Source organism: Setaria viridis, chromosome 3 (genome assembly GCF_005286985.2).
Source record: "Setaria viridis chromosome 3, Setaria_viridis_v4.0, whole genome shotgun sequence".
In the NCBI taxonomy this organism is placed as follows: Eukaryota; Viridiplantae; Streptophyta; class Magnoliopsida; order Poales; family Poaceae; genus Setaria; species Setaria viridis.
Window position 1 is genome coordinate 18,390,144 of NC_048265.2, and position 16,646 is coordinate 18,406,789.

At 46.3% G+C, this 16,646-nt stretch overlaps 2 protein-coding genes across 2 annotated transcripts; both read left to right on the forward strand.

Annotated features, from left to right (window-relative positions):
- The first annotated feature begins 2,310 nt into the window (after positions 1-2,310).
- LOC117848666 (beta-galactosidase 7) lies at positions 2,311-8,197 on the forward strand. Its single transcript, XM_034730163.2, has 19 exons — positions 2,311-3,192; positions 3,779-3,874; positions 3,984-4,096; positions 4,278-4,344; positions 4,518-4,610; positions 4,699-4,842; positions 4,929-5,023; positions 5,118-5,226; positions 5,299-5,383; positions 5,472-5,590; positions 5,671-5,832; positions 5,933-6,117; positions 6,243-6,340; positions 6,594-6,706; positions 6,997-7,104; positions 7,185-7,292; positions 7,564-7,709; positions 7,817-7,941; positions 8,058-8,197. The coding sequence occupies exons 1-19, from the start codon at positions 3,025-3,027 to the stop codon at positions 8,069-8,071; spliced, it is 2,148 nt and encodes a 715-aa protein (XP_034586054.1). The 5' UTR covers positions 2,311-3,024; the 3' UTR covers positions 8,072-8,197.
- Positions 8,198-13,483: 5,286 nt separating this feature from the next.
- LOC117847137 (uncharacterized) lies at positions 13,484-16,505 on the forward strand. Its single transcript, XM_034728299.2, has 3 exons — positions 13,484-14,133; positions 14,247-14,626; positions 15,860-16,505. Exons 1-3 carry the CDS (start codon positions 13,948-13,950, stop codon positions 16,308-16,310), a joined length of 1,017 nt encoding a protein of 338 aa, XP_034584190.1. The 5' UTR covers positions 13,484-13,947; the 3' UTR covers positions 16,311-16,505.
- The last annotated feature ends 141 nt before the right edge of the window (positions 16,506-16,646 follow it).

Below are 16,646 nucleotides of genomic sequence, written 5' to 3' on the forward strand. Positions count from 1 at the left end.
CCGGGTTTCACCGAAACTGTCCAAGGGGCCTGGAGTGGCCAGACAACCTCTAGTAACCCGTTCATCATACTCGACCAGAAGCTAAAACGCACTTCTAAAGCGCTGCAGCAATGGAGTAGCAAGAAAGTGGGGGAGGTTAAAACACAACTCTTGATCGCTAGAGCCTTGGTAATGTGGCTTGACAGAGCACAGGAGCACCGGCCCTTAACACTGGAGGAGTCCGGCCTGCGAAGTCAACTCAAATACAAAATCCTTGGCCTCTCCTCTCTTGAGCGCACAATGGCACGCCAACGGTCCAGACTGCTCTTCTTGAAGGAGGGTGACGCCAATACTAAACTGTTTCATATACATGCCAGTCATCGCACAAGGAAAAAACACATTGCTAGACTTGAGCATGAGGGCGTCACTGCAATCACACATGACGAAAAAGAGTTGCTCCTATTCAACTATTTCGCGACGATCCTCGGTGCTCCATCTGTAAGAACAGAAGCCATAGACTTAGTATCCCTCGGGCTATTGCCAGTCGACCTCAGCCATCTGGAAGCTCCATTCCCTGAACACGAGATCTGGAGAACCATTGCTGAGCTACCAAAGGAGCGCGCCCCCGGGCCGGATGGCTTCACGGCAGAATTCTATAGAGCGGCCTGGCCAGTGATCAAGGGTGATGTTATCGCTTTTTTCGACGCGTTCTACAGGGGGGCTTGCATCCAATTCGGCCGACTAAACAACTCACTTATCACCCTGATACCGAAAAGGCAGGACGCGGTGTCCCCGGCTGACTACAGACCGATCAGCCTTGTTCACAGCTTCGCAAAGCTTGTGACGAAGCTGCTTGCAAATGGCCTGGGCCAGGAGCTGCACAATCTGGTGGATGTAAACCAAAGTGCATTTGTAAAGGGACGGTCTATCCATGACAATTTCAAGTTTGTTGAGCTAGCGGCAAAAACCCTACACCGAAAGAGAAAGCCAAGCCTGCTGATCAAACTTGATATCTCGAAGGCTTTTGACACTGTGTGTTGGCCATTCCTTCTGCAAGTTCTACTGGCGAGAGGCTTTGGGCCTAAATGGAGGGATTGGATTTCGGTGCTACTGTCTTCGGCCACCACCAAAATTCTGCTCAATGGATCCCCTGGTCGCTCCATAGGAAATGCAAGAGGGCTGAGGCAGGGTGACCCCCTCTCGCCAATGCTTTTCATCCTCATCATGGAGGTACTACACCGGCTCCTCAGGAGGGCGGCCGAAATGGGAGTCCTCTCCCCTCCAGCAGATCACTCCATCTGTCACCAGTGCTCTTTATACGCAGATGATGTGATCATCTTTGCTCGGCCAGTAGTGCAAGATGCAATCGCCATTCAGGGGATTCTCGACTTCTTCGGCAACGCTTCGGGACTGCGCACAAACCTGCAGAAGTGCTCCATCGCCCCGATTGCTTGTAGTGACCAACAAATTGAGAGAATCAGAAACATCTTCCCCGCCCAAGTGGTCGAGTTTCCAATTCAGTACCTTGGTATGCCTCTTTCGGTTAGGCGTCTGAGCAAGACTCATTTCCAACCACTGATCGATAAGGTGGCAAGTAAAATCCCCAATTGGAAGGCTCAACTTATGAACAAGGCGGGGAGGATGACCGTGGTCCAATCAGTCCTGACAGCAACTTGCACCTACAATTTAATCTCTCTTGACATTCCAGCTTGGGTGTTCCATGAACTTGACAAACTCCGAAGAGGCTTTCTTTGGGCCGGCAAGAAGACTGCCAATGGAGGGCACTGCCCTGTTACTTGGCCAATTGCCTGCCATCCTAAATCTGTGGGAGGCTTAGGAATTCAAGATCTCCGCCTGGCCTCGTTGGCTCTGCGTCTACGTTGGTTATGGTTCCAAAGGACTGACGATCGGCGGCCCTGGAAGCACCTGACCAGCACACTCGACAGCAACCCCATTCTGCACAAAATCTTCCAGACTTCTACTCGTGTGCTTTTGGGCAATGGAAATAACACACTCTTCTGGGAGGACTATTGGTTGGGAGACCGCTCTCCGTGTATCCTAGCCCCAGACCTATGCCTCATGGTTAAGCCACACATCAGGAAAACTAGAACAGTGGCAGATGCCCTTCTGGAGAAACGATGGATTAGAGACATAGCTGGACGGCTAACAGTTACTGCCATATTGCAATACGTCCACTTATGGCACGCAGTATCTGACGTCCAACTCCAGCAGGACACAATGGACACTGTAATGTGGCGATGGGAAGGATCAGGCACATACTCCGCTCGGTCGGCATATAAGTTCTTCTTCATGGGGTCAGTGAAATCACCTGTGTTCGGTTGCATATGGCGAGCTTGGGCCCCCCTGCGTGTTAAGCTCTTCATGTGGCTTGCTACAAGGCAACGAATTTGGACATCGACTCGCCGCAAGAAGCACGGGTTACAGAATTGGGACGAGTGTTGTCTATGCTGTCAAGAGCCCGAAACCGCTGATCACCTACTTGGCACTTGCAGCTACACACAGCAGGTATGGCACTCGGTGGACCAACGGATAGGATGTGCATCATTATCTCCAACCGCCGGCTCTCCATTCTTGGACTGGTGGTTGCTTCGGCGGAGAAGCTTCCTTGGCGCCAGCAAGAAAGGGTTCGACACCACTTTCATCTTGGTCTCCTGGCACATTTGGAAGGAGCGAAACCATCGGGTCTTCACAGGAGACACGCAAAGAACACCGCAACAGCTAGCAGTAGCTATCACCGAAGAAGCAGCGATCTGGTGCAGTGCAGGAGCTCATTGCCGGTACACTATTGGCTGGCATTTTCAGAGTTGATTTTGATTTGCCTAATGGCTTAAGTTATAGGAGTTCTTGTCTCATGTAAACAGCCCTTAAGTCATTCACCGTGTGCGTGTGCCCGGTTTAGGCCCGCGTTGTATTAACACTTTTATCTCTTCTTAATGGAATGATACGCAGCTCTCCTGCGTATTCTAGAAAAAAAGAAAACGCGCTGAGACTGCGCGCGAGTAGTGTACAGCCGAGTGCTCCGAGATGCCAAGAAGCATGGCCGTCGCGGCGGCGCTCGTCGTGCTGGCGGCGCTGCGCACGTCTGCGGCGGCGCGGAGAGAGGTGTCGTACGACGGCAGGGCCTTGATCGTGGATGGCACGAGGAGGATGCTCTTCTCCGGCGAGATGCACTACACCAGAAGCACCCCCGAGGTATTTTGATTCGTTCTAGATACAGTATATTGCTCAATTTGGCGCTATTGTAGAAGTTTACTTGGTGCCCTGTCAAGAAGAGAAGGATTGGAGGAATTGCAGCCAAAACTGTGATAAACTTTTCTTTTCTTTTTTTTTGTCTCACTGAAAAAAGGTGTGACGGTTGGTTCATGAGGAAATGGTGTTCTGATATCAGTTTTAGAGTTGCTTTACCACATGCCAACAAGACAATGTAGTTTGTGATCGATACAGTTTATCAAGGCACCTTAGCGTGGTGGTTTCGACCTCAACTCAGCATGCTGCTACGCGGGTGGGACCTGCACAATGATCTGCTATGAGCCGTGCGCACGGTATACTTGGATCTCTCCAGATACAGAGATACTACCTGAACTGATCCCTGCAGTTGCACATCTAGATTAAGAATGCAACGTGCACAAAGGAATGGTGGAAACATTCAATTATCATCATAATTCATAGATAAAGTTAATAGCATTTTCTGGATGCCTAAAAAACTTAATTTGTTATGCACTCCATCATTCAGTCTATCCCATGATTAATCCTCCAAGTCTCTGAAAAAAATTGACAGATGTGGCCAACACTGATTGCTAAAGCCAGGGAAGGTGGCCTCGATGTGATACAGACGTATGTGTTTTGGAATGTCCATGAGCCTGTCAAGGGTCAGGTAAACGCCCTCCTTTCCATTTCGATATGGGTACAGGGTACCTGTCAAAAGCATGAAAAATATTTCCATAAATGAGTGGCTGAAAACTATTATGATATCATTTCATCAGTACAACTTTACAGGAAGGTATGATCTTGTAAAATTCATCAAAGAAATTCAAGCTCAAGGCCTCTATGTAAGCCTCAGGATTGGCCCGTTCATAGAGGCGGAATGGAAATATGGGTATGAATGAATGAAGCATTTCCTGTGTGAGACTGGTTGAATGAGTTTCTAAAACAATGTTCTCAAAAGTATAATCTAAACGAACTAATTTTTGGAAAAAAAGGGGGCATAACAGCTGAGGCATGGGGAACCTAGAATAGTATAACAACAACTGCTGAATAAGTACATTTTGTTTATGCAGAGGCTTCCCATTTTGGCTACATGATGTCCCAAACATTGCCTTCCGAGGCGATAATGAACCCTTTAAGGTAAGCCTAACCTGTTGAGATGTAATTAGTAAACTCATTACCTGCAATCTGTGGTGGGTTAGTTGCCCTGATTGTTAAGAAAACTACTGAAGTAGTTTCATATCAATGATTTCATGACATTTAATACGTCTTTTAACACATCACAGTAATTACTTGTATTTGATCATATGCAGCAACATATGAAAAGATTTGTCACACAGATAGTGAACATGATGAAACATGAAGGTCTTTATTACCCACAAGGAGGACCTATCATCATTTCTCAGGTCAGGACAACTTGAATTTGAATATATAGTTGCAGCAAAATTCGATATTTTGACACACTGGTCATCTAATTACATCACTTTCATGCAGATTGAGAATGAATACCAGATGGTTGAGCCTGCATTTGGCTCAAGTGGACCACGTTATGTCCGTTGGGCAGCTGCGATGGCTGTAAGTCTCCAGGCAGGTGTTCCATGGATGATGTGCAAGCAGGATGATGCTCCAGATTCAGTTGTGAGTTTCCATTCGATACTCTTTCACCTGATTTGCACATGGTTACCTGAAAAATCCAATAAGTCTAACATCAAACTCATGGCTAGATAAATTCCTGCAACGGGCTCACTTGTGGGGAAACATTTGTAGGACCAAACTCACCTAACAAACCTGCACTGTGGACAGAAAATTGGACATCTCGGTTTGTTAAAATGATATTTTTTCCCCTTAGTATTAGATCTTCTAATACTGATGGTACAAAAAAGGGTCTAATGATGGATTGTTTCTGCATCCAGATTCCTTACATACGGCAGTGATACACAACTGCGATCTCCAGAAGATATTGCCTTCGCGGTTGCACTTTTTATAGCACGGAAGAAAGGAAGTTTTGTGAATTACTACATGGTATGTATGTCCAAAAAATACAACATTTCAAACATAACGATTGTGTGATTTTTTCTGCTCATCATGATACAGTACCATGGAGGGACAAACTTCGGAAGGTTTGCTTCCTCATATGTAACAACAAGCTACTACGATGGAGCTCCCCTTGATGAATATGGTACCATACATATTTACACATAGTGTTGGATTTACACAATTATATTACTTACAAAAGTTCAATTCATTTAACTGGACCATTTATACAGGTTTAATATGGCAGCCTACATGGGGTCATCTCAGAGAACTGCATGCAGCAGTCAAGCAGTCATCAGAACCGTTGCTATTTGGAAAGTATTCCAGTTTTTTGTTGGGTCAAGAACAAGAGGTAATATGACACCAGAAAAAGTAGATGATTTATTTCAATGGATTACAAAAGATAAACGCATAATTTATGATGTACTACAGGCACATGTGTTTGAAACAGAATCGAAGTGTGTGGCATTCTTGGTCAATTTTGATAAGAGTCAAATGCCAAAAGTAACATTTCGCCATATATCTTTTCAACTGGCTCCTAAATCAATTAGTATTCTCTCAGATTGCAGGAGAGTAGTTCATGAAACAGCCAAGGTGAGTAGCCAACATTCTGTCACCAGCATCATCTTTTTATATACATATAATAGGTAAGTGGCATCAATAATTCTCATATCTTTATTTATTTTTAATGCAGATAAAGGCCCAGCATGGTTCAAGAATAGCTGAAGTAGTACAATCTCTCAGTGACATTAATACCTGGAAGGCATTCAAAGAACCGATTCCTTTAGATGTGAAAAAGGCTATGCACGCTACAAGGCAGCTCTTAGAACAACTCTCAGCCACTAAAGATGAGACAGACTATCTCTGGTATACTGTCAGGTAAGAGCAACATTTCAATGGCCTCTGTTATTCATAATTCATCCTTTGTTTTCTTTTCACCTTGATTACCTGTCTTCAATGAATATGCTAAATGTATGAAATGGGAAATTCATATTCAAATGCAGCCATGAATATAGACCAATTGGTGATGGCCAGCCTGTACTTCTCAATGTTGAGTCACGAGCACATATAGTTCATGCTTTTGTCAACAAACAATATGTAGGTCAGTATCCTATGAGATAACTCTGGGTTTCCAAGCTTCTTTTAGTATACTTTTATGAAAAGCAAGCAATAAACATCCAAAGATATGAACTAAACATGATCACACATTCACATTGATCATATGTTAGTTTCTGATTATGCTATATCCTCCTTTAAATTTTACAATTAATGCTGTTATTGTTTTTAGTCACATTTCACCCCTATGTAATACTAAATTATGCTTAATAGTTAACACTCTTCCATACTATGGTTAGGGTCTGTGCATGGGAGTCATGATGAAAGTGACAATATAATTCTGAAGACGCGTGTTGCTCTGAAGGAAGGACAAAACACCATATCATTGCTAAATGTTATGGTTGGATCACCGGTATAACTCATACAACCCATGTATACTGTATAAACAAACAAGGTATTATAAATCAGAGACAAATTATGAAATGAAATAGCAAGGGGCATAATTGTTGTACTTTGGGCTTTCAAACACAAAGCGTATGATGCCAATTTGCATAGACACATGCTGACATCGTATTTGGTTCCTACTGAAATAAGATTTTCTGTTTTGCATCCCTACACATAATGTTGAGATTGAGTATCATAAGGTTCAATATGGATTGATGAGAAATGCATTAAATTGAGCTTTCATGTACTGATTTGAAGGACTCTGGACCTCACATGGAAAGGAAAGTCTTTGGAATCCGGAAAGTGACCATACAAAAGGGAAAGCAGCCAGAACAACTTCTCAACAATAGACTATGGGGTTACCACGTAAAATCTTAGTCAATCAGAACTAAAATAAAGAGGTAAAAAATCAGATGCTTCATTTCAAGCTTTTTCCTTAAATGCAGGTTGGCTTATTTGGGGAGAGGAACCACATCTATACACAAGGAGGATCACAGGGCATTGAATGGACAACTATCAACAACACGACATATCATCCCCTTACTTGGTACAAGGTACGTAAAGTACGGAACAACTATTTCATAACCTTATGCTAAAAGTCAGCTCTTTACAGTAGCAGAGTACGAGCCTGGTTGGTTTGCTGCCAAAGTTTGGCATGCCAAAGTTTTGGCCACTACTTGGTTTGCTACCTTACCAAAGTATTGGCAACTTTGTTGCCCAACTTTTGGCTTGCCAAAACTTTGTTGCCCAACTTTTGGCTTGCCAAAATTTTGACAACAAACCAATCAAGCTCTAATTCCTGAAATCATTGGTTCTGTGACCCAGACAACATTTGCCTCGCCAGTGGGCAATGATGCAGTAGCACTGAACCTTGCTGGTATGGGGAAGGGCGAGGTCTGGATCAACGGAGAGAGCATAGGACGGTATTGGGTCTCCTTCAAGGCTCCTAGTGGCAATCCGTCTCAATCGTTGTAAGTAGATTTAGTTCCTACTCTTAGACTCTTAGTCCATTCAGCACTACATTATTCTCTTCCTTATAATCTCACAAGCAGCATGCCATTGGAACATCGTTCCTAAGGTATCACATACCACGGCAATTTCTAAAACCTCAAGGGAACACTCTGGTCCTTTTTGAGGAAATGGGAGGCAACCCAAAACAAATAACGGTGAACACAGTGTCCGTCAAAAGTAATGGTAAAGCAGGTAACGAACATGAGCTTCATCATCTTTACACTGTATACAACCATTGACCAACACATCATAAATTCATAATATGCTACCTTTTTACTAGTGCGTAATTATTCGTTTCACTGCTTCAGGCTTGTCTGGGTAAGACTGGGTGTTATATTCCCCTAACACCTGCTAAATTTGGAGGCGAGCGGTGCCCTGGAGCCCAGAAATCCATTCTAGTTGTTGCGATTTGTAAACAGAATAACAAATTGAATTTGTTGGATGGCAAAGGGCAGCAGAAAAGAGACAGCAAAACAAGCACCATGTATTCTTAGGCAAACAGTTAGTAGTTGATGCATAGATCACAGGTTACATGTAGGCATAGCTTTGACACGAACTAATTTGTATGTGCAAAATTTAGCGAGACACAATTCGTTCCTTTTGTGAATCGAAATGTGAGATGAGATCCAATTCACTTCGAGCGTACATCATGTTGCCATGCACGGTAAGGATCTACCGAGTAGGGAAAACCGATCGCATTGTACTACACTTACCGAATACTCCCTCCATCCAAATTATAAGTCATTCCAAGAATCTTGGAGAGTCAAAGCATCTATAATTTGGGATGGATGAGTACCAAATTCCGATATTATCATAGGAGCGATGCGAATCAACAAACAAAGGGAAGGAACAAACTTACAAATGCGGTCGCAGCTCCCCGGCGACTCCGCAAGACAGGACGCACTTTTCGCCCGCCCTGGTATGCAGTGACGCCCGCGGGCGCGTCGGGACGTCGGGTGCCACCCCCAGAGCCAGACAACCAGGCGTGGCGGGGGCGCGGCGCGGCCGCCGGACGCCCGGACCAGCTCCACGGCGATCGCCGTCACTGGGAACGACGAGGCCCACGAGATTTCGCCGTTTCGACGTCTCCACGTTGCGCGGTGGGCTCTTGGGGAGATCGATGGGGTGCTAGACTGTCCGAGCAGCCCACATTTTTGGCAAACCGCGGCGGGTTTGGTGGACTGGAGACGCACGGCCCAGCTCGCCGTTCTGCGCCGCCGCCGCCGTGCAGCAGGAAAGAAAAGGTGGGTCGGCCCATTCCAAACGTCGCCAGCAGCCCAGGCCAGTTTGGGAAATGGCACGAAGTTCAGGCCTCCTACACAAACCATTTTATATGTTTTGATTCTCTGTTTGAGTTCGTCCCGATGACCTCAAACTCGTCTTTAAAAAAAAAAACAAACTTCGTACTCCCTTCGTTTCTTCATTTTTTTTACTGTCGTTCATTTCTGAAAGGAACAACATGGTTAGATTTATTAGGGTGTGCTTGGATGGTGGCCACCAACCGCCACGCCACAGAGCTGTGACGTTAAAAAAGAGTGCCACAGCCACTACGCTACTGTGCCGTGACTTTTGGTGGCGTCCAACCAAGCACGCTCACTCAATTTAACTAATTCTGACTTTTCAAGAAAAATCTGATTTTAGATTTATATAGCTCCCATTTATTTATACGTGGTTCCACATCACTGTAAAATATGTTTACGATGTTTATGATTTCTAAAACATCATGAAAGAACCCGAACAAACAAGCTACCAAATTCAAATTCACACCTGGTTAGCACCCAACAAGCTTGGGTTCAAATCCTCATGTTTGATGATGGCTCTATGGAGAATGAACAGTCTGATTTTTGGATTGAACGATTATACCTGATGATTCTTGTTCCGAACAACTAGCATCTTCCCCAGCGACAATGGAGCTCCTATGTGAAGGTCAGGGTTAAGGATTTTGTTTTTGGAGGGAGGGGGCTATGTTTGAATTTTTTATTGCAGGGTGGTGGGGCACGGAGGCGGCGGTGACGGCACCGACCATGAGTGCCAAAGGACTATTGATTTAACGATGTAGGCACGGTGGCATTACGATTCCAAGTCAAGTGAGGCATGGCAGCATAAGGCACCAGGAGACAGTGGATTTGTGACTCCCCCCTATGAATGGAGCAGCATGCAGATTGTCTCTAAATGGTGGTTTGCGGTAGCTACCGCAACTGGAGTGCCAATTTATTCTGTGAGATTCTTTTTATTAGAGAAAATAGGTGATTTGGTCCCTTCCGAGAGTCAAGTTCGTTCCTCAACTTTTAAATCGGCCAATCTAGTTCCTTAACTTTCGTTTTGGTTTTTGGTTAGACTCATCCTTATGGTGATGTAGAACTCCATATTAGCATGAAACTAATATGAAAAATCCTTATTGCCCTTGCTTCCTTCTTCCCCTCCTCATTTTTCTTGATTTTCAGGAATTTACTTGGACATCGATGTTCTTGTCGCCTATTTTTTTTTATTGTAATGCTGATCAAGGTCCAAACTCCAAAGTTCACGTCAATATTCTTGTCGCCTTGTGTAAAAGGGTATAAGAATCCAGTGTACTACTCTCCCCGCGGTTTCAATAATTTAGGTACTAGAGTTCAAGTTCTAAAAAACTATCTTCATTCGTGTAAGTTTAGCAATGAATTAGATACCTGAGGAATTGATACTCGGTGAGTCACATCGGTAACAAATAGCAGGTCCGTTTCACCATCTGAACAGTGGCATTGGGTCCATGAAACCGGTGGCCCAAGTTACTTGAATGAGAAATTACCGGTCCAAGTAAATTCTATAGCAGCACATCAACAAATATTGAGAAGGAGCCAAGGGTGAAGGACTTTTCACATTAATCTTATGTGATCAGTATGGAGCACCACATCAGCCGTGTGACGATTTCGACTAAAAAAAAGTTGAGGGACTAATTTGACCGATCTGAAAGTTAGGGACTAACTTAACCCTTGAGGGAAAGTTGAGGGACTAAAATGGTCATTTTTGCCTTTTTATTATTGTCATTTAGGAAATTTGGAAGGAGTGCAATGCGAGAATCTTTCAGAGACAACACTCTAGCTCGGAGAACCTCCTTGCGAAGATCATGTCTTGCAGGAGCGACACGGCTACGAGAGATCATCCCAAGGGATTGAAAGAACACGACCTATGGTTCTTGTTTCGAGCTTGTTGTACATGACAGTTTTTATTTTGTGTTTTACTTTTTGATTTTTAACCCAACAATTTTGAACTATCTTCTTCCTTATTAATATAAGCCCAGCAAAATTCCTTCCTGTTGTTCAGGGTTAAGGTTTGTCTATGGGCTATTGAATCAGAACAGACCATTTGACAGCTGAAAATTCAGGTTTCAAATCTGGCTGAAACACTCGAGTGATCTAAAAGAAGAGCCGCCCGAAAAAAGGTTTCCTTGGCTACGGTTTATCATTAAAAAGTAAAAACTGCTTAAAACTTCTACCTGGTGTTCATGATGTCTTAGAAATTCTTTGATTGAAAATTTTGTCTTGACACACTTGTTTTCTCCAGATTTTTCATCTTCTGCCGACACTCCAATGAAGAACAACAAACCACAGGCCTTAATCTGGTGATTCAGAATCAAAGATGGTGGCTCTGAGCCATTCATTTTTAGAGGTTGTATCTTTCATGTAACATCAGGTCACTTCACTGATGTTAACAAAGGTGGCAAAATATCAAAAACATCGAGGACGAGGAGAATCAAATCAGAGAACATACAGAAAATGACCCAGGAGTCCAGGGCTACTTGCTCTAGCTTCTCCATTAACTAATTCTTACCTCTAGGAGGTGATGGTGATTTTATATGATTTTGACTGCAGGAGCGTGCCGAACAGTCATCACATTCCTCGCATCTAATCTAGATCTCACTGACCTGGAAATCGTTATCAAGTGACAATATTTTAACTACCAGTTGCTCTATAATGCTGTCCATAATTCTAAAAAAAGCTGTCCATTATAGGACATGGATACGCTTATTATATGAAGGACAGGTTGATAAATGTTAGTACTTTTTAAAGGACCATATATTCTCACCTTAATTTGCATGGAGAAAGCAAAGAAACCAAGCACAATGATTGGGGAATGCAGAGATCGAAGATGCAGTTTTTCTGCAATATTTACACTGTTGCCGCACTAAGGGACACTGCCTAGATGGACACATTTATCAGCTGCTCCCTGTGGGGTAGCATCCTTTTTTGATTTCAACTAATTTTTTCTCACATGCTGTGTGTCCGCAATGGCTCCAGGAGATAAGTATTCCACGTGTAAGCTGAGAATACCTCATGGATCTGGATCAAGAATCATAAACTTTCATTTCTTCAAGATATTTTCTTTAGTTCATTTCGATTTTCACATTCTTGTGGGGCTGAAGTGACTCACTACCTACGCGCAGTTCTACTCTCTTGGCCCTTGTACAGTAGTCACAATCTTCTTTGCTCTCTATGACTCCGACATCCCATTTTTTTCAAGTGTTTTTAAATATGATTTGCTACAAGATTGCATATGTTTCTGTCCTCCTCCATAGTAGATTTTTGCTCTGCCCTTCTTTGGCCTTCAATTCTGGTGGCTCCGGAGAAAATCGTGAAGAAAACCAATAACACATAGCTCTAGAAATATTTATATGATGTGGAGTTAGTAATGCATTTAAGGGGAAAGACTCATCATAGAGTCACACTCACAACAATGGCCCTATACTCAGCAGAGATGGGTCGTCAGTGATTTGGATGCGAATGGGCAATAATCATTTCAGGAGGTTCATTTTCGCTCCCCTGGTACCCCCACTTTCGACAGGCACACATGCGTGTTTGGATCTTGGCAGAAGTTACAGAGCTCTTGAGGTATACTTGACAAGTTGACAGGAAGAACAGAGCCACGCGAGTAACTGACACAATTCACTGAGCCACGACCCACGGTGTACGTGCATGCCCTGGGATAGCAGATTCAGTTGAAGGTGAAAGAAAGCCTGAACCAATCGTACAGCAGCATACAGTAACTTACGGAAGCGTACTTGTTTGGATTGGGGTGATCTGGATCTGACGAAAACCTGCCGGCTAACCATCAACGCAATGAGCGATCACTACTGCTGTCGCCCTGCATCTGTTCCCAACTGTTTTTTTCCCTGACGAGTGGAAATAAGATAACTGTTCCCAACTGTTTTTTTCCTGACGACGTACGTACGTACGAAACTGTACCTGCACGAGCGCGTGCGATTAGTATTTCTGCACGCGGCCGATCGGCGAAACGATAATGGTCGCAAGACCATGTCGCCTCCTGCGTGCATGACGACGATCGAGCTGGCGGCCATGGCGCCATCGTTAACTGCTCGGTGCTCCACTGTAGCAGCTAGCTCATTCAGTTGCAGCCTTTGCAGGGCCTGCGTCCTTGGTCGCGCGCGCCTCAGACCTGACAAGGACAGCAGCGCAAACGGACAGCGTCCGTAACTGTACGTTTCCGCCGCGCGTACGGGCTGCGGCTGGCAGGCAAACGCGCGTGTACCCCGTGGACGGGGTTAACTTGGCTGACCAGTGACCACGAGGAGTATTTCGATCCGAGTGGCCTGACCTTAACCTGTAGTGGTCGAGTAGTAGATCTGTATGGCGACAATCGACGTGGATTACACAAGGAGCTAGTGGGGACTGCTCCATTTCCGGCACGCATGGCAGGTCCGACACCTCGCCACACTAATGTCGCCCAACCAATCCTTGCCAAGAACATTTGCAGGCCTGCTCCCTCGCGCCATCTCCCTCATAACCTTGGCGCATGGCCAATGGCAATGGCGCGCGCCCTCTGCACGTTCCGACAAGGGACGCAGATCATCCGTGTCGTCGTCCCTCGTGGCTCCCTGGCCTACACGTCGTACCGAGGACAAGCCACTTGCACTACCTCGCACCAACCGCTGAGCGAGCCGGCGGCCGGCCCCCGTCGCGCTCGATCTCTTTCTCTTCCCGGCCTCTTCCTGCAGTCCAAGCACTGAAGCGCCCATCCCCTACAAAGCCGCCACGATCTCTCTTCCACTACCTCCTCGCCGCACGCCGCCCCCGTTTATAGCTGCGACCGACAGGTTACTGCACCCTCCTGAATCCTCTCGCACTCGCTCGCTCTCAGCTGTCCATTCCTCTGTTCCTTTCTCGGCCTCTCGCGCGAGCACCGAGGCGTACCGGGAGGCCAATAATGTGGAACAAGAACAAGCCGCCGGAGCTCTACTACGAGATCCTTCACGTCGCCAGGGACGCCTCCCCGCAGGGCGTCCGGGCGGCGTACAGGACCCTGGCCCGCCAATGGCACCCCGACAAGCACCCGCCGGAGTCCAGGCCCGAGGCCGAGGCGCGCTTCAAGGCCATCACCGAGGCCTACAAGGTGACCGCCGATGGCCGAGAGTTCGATGTGTTCATGTCTTCATGACGCGAATGATTCTATCTTGTTGCATTGCATGCACGGTGCTGATTGTGTAGCGTTCCCGGCGTTCGCAGGCGCTGCTGGACCAGCAGGAGAACAGGGCGGTGTTCGCCGCGCGCGAAGGCGGCGGGAGGAGTAGGCCCGCCGAGAAGGACCTCTGCGGCTGCGGCGGCGAGAACGTCGCCACTGCGGTGGTGAGAGCGGCGCGGGGCGAGAAGCCCGGGGCCGCGCCCCCCTGCACGCTGGCGCGGGAGGAGCCGGCGGCCAAGGCGAAGGTGTACAGCGCCTGCAGCAACGTCGGGGGCGGCGGCCGGCGCGCGTTCGCCGAGTTCTCCAGCTACGTGGTGCGCAAGGCGCCGCCGCTGGAGCGCAGGGTGGAGTGCACCCTCGAGGAGCTCTGCACCGGGTGCAGGAAGGAGGTCAGGTACACCCGCGACGTCGTCACCAAGAACGGGTAAGCCGTCGCGCTCGCCTACGATAGGTGACGCCTAGAGCCGTACGGCGAATAGAGACACCCGTGTCTGTGCGACTGTGCAGTCCTTTTTAACTCGCTTCTGGCAACATCGTCGCCATTTAACTTCTGACAACAGTCTTTTTGGCGGTGTTCTTCGGAGAAATTGAATCAGCATATCGTTTTCTTGAAGCTATTTGCATCGCACCCTTCACGACAATATCACCTGAGAAGTATTTCCCACAACAACTCTGCAAACACGCATAGCTCTGCATAATTCAGAACATCACACGTTTTGTGTTCAGTCAGCATTGTAGCTGCATAGTTAACGAAGCTTTTCTTTTCTCACTTTTATTGTTACTTGTCTACTTGTGTCACCTATGCACGTATAATAAAGCTAAGTAATTGGTTGAAACTTAGGACCGTTTGGTTCTTTAGGAGCTCCTAAAATTCCTATCACATCGAATATTTAAATACTAATTAGGAGTATTAAATATAAACTAATTATAAAATCAATTGCACAGATGGAGGCTAATTTGCGAGACGAATCTATTAAGACTAATTAGTACATGATTTGATAATGTGGTGCTACAGTAAACATGTGCTAATGATGGATTAATTAGGCTTAATAGATTCATCTCAGGTGTAATTAGTTTTATAATTAGCTCATGTTTAGTCCTCCTAATTAGCCTCTAAATATTTGATGTGACATAAATATTAGTCCGGACTAAAGATCCAAACACCCCCTTAATCCCGCATGTACTTTCATATCAACAAGAAGAATCTCCGTACATAACTATGCAATCAGAGGTCAGAGCTGTTACTTTTGACAGCAAGTCCACTTTATGCTGAATAAGGTGGTGTCCTTTATGGAACAAAATCAGTTCTCCACAATAAGGAAGGCACTGAAGCAGTACATTCGGTACAACCTTTCAGGCTCCGGGCTTATTAGTTTATCCAGCCAGTCTCACATGCCATATTTATCAACAAAAACATTCCGCTTGCTCTGCATCACAATTCACATGTGGTCCTTCTGGGCCATTAGGTGGTGTGTAATGCATGCTGCCTGGTTGCATGTGAGGATGCCGGCCGATCGAGCAGGGATTCGCGGCTACATACAGTGACGCCGCACTTCCCTCACTAGCTGCTTGCGCCACTGATTCGACTGACGGCTTGCCATGCTTATCAGATTTCACGCGACTGACCGACCAACCTCGTACATTTTTCTGATGACAGACTGATCACCAAGAAGGAGGTAACGCAGACCATCCGTGTGAGGCCCGGGATGAGGAAAGGCTCCGCGGTGACGATGGAGGGCGCCGGCGACGAGCGGCCGGGCTGCCTGACGGGCGACGCCGTGTTCGTCGTGTCGGAGAGGAAGCACAAGCGGTTCAAGCGGCTCGGCGACGACCTGGTGCTCCGGGCGCGGGTGCCGCTGGTGAGCGCGCTCACGGGGTGGCAGCTCTCCTTCAGGCTGCTCTGCGGCGACAGGTTCCGGTACGCGTTCCGGGACGAGGTCATCTGCCCCGGGTACGTCAAGGTCGTCAAGGGCGGCGGAATGCCCGTCGCCGGCGGGGAGAAGGGCGCGCGCGGGGACCTCATGGTGAAGTTCGAGGTCGTGTTCCCCGAGGACCTCACCGACGAGCAGCGGAAGGGGCTCGCCGAGATCTTGAGAGGCTGCGCCTGAAGTTTTCGCTGGGCATCGGAGAACGGTGTGTTGTTATGTGGCGACTTCTTGCAATTGTAAAATTTTGTGACGCTTGTGTTGATATTACTACTTAGAGAAAAGGACTCTAGAGCACATGAAGATCGATGTCCTTGTACATATGTTAGAGGTTTTGTTTTTATGCAGAATATGCACGGTTGCAACTTGCACGAGCTAGAGATGACGATCTTTGGTTTTGTTTCTTATTAAGCGTTTACATGAACGGGACCTTACTCCGTAGGAAGTGACGGAAATTTTGCTTATCCATTAGTCCATATTAGTCACAAAAAAACTATGCATGCACCGGATGAAATGGAT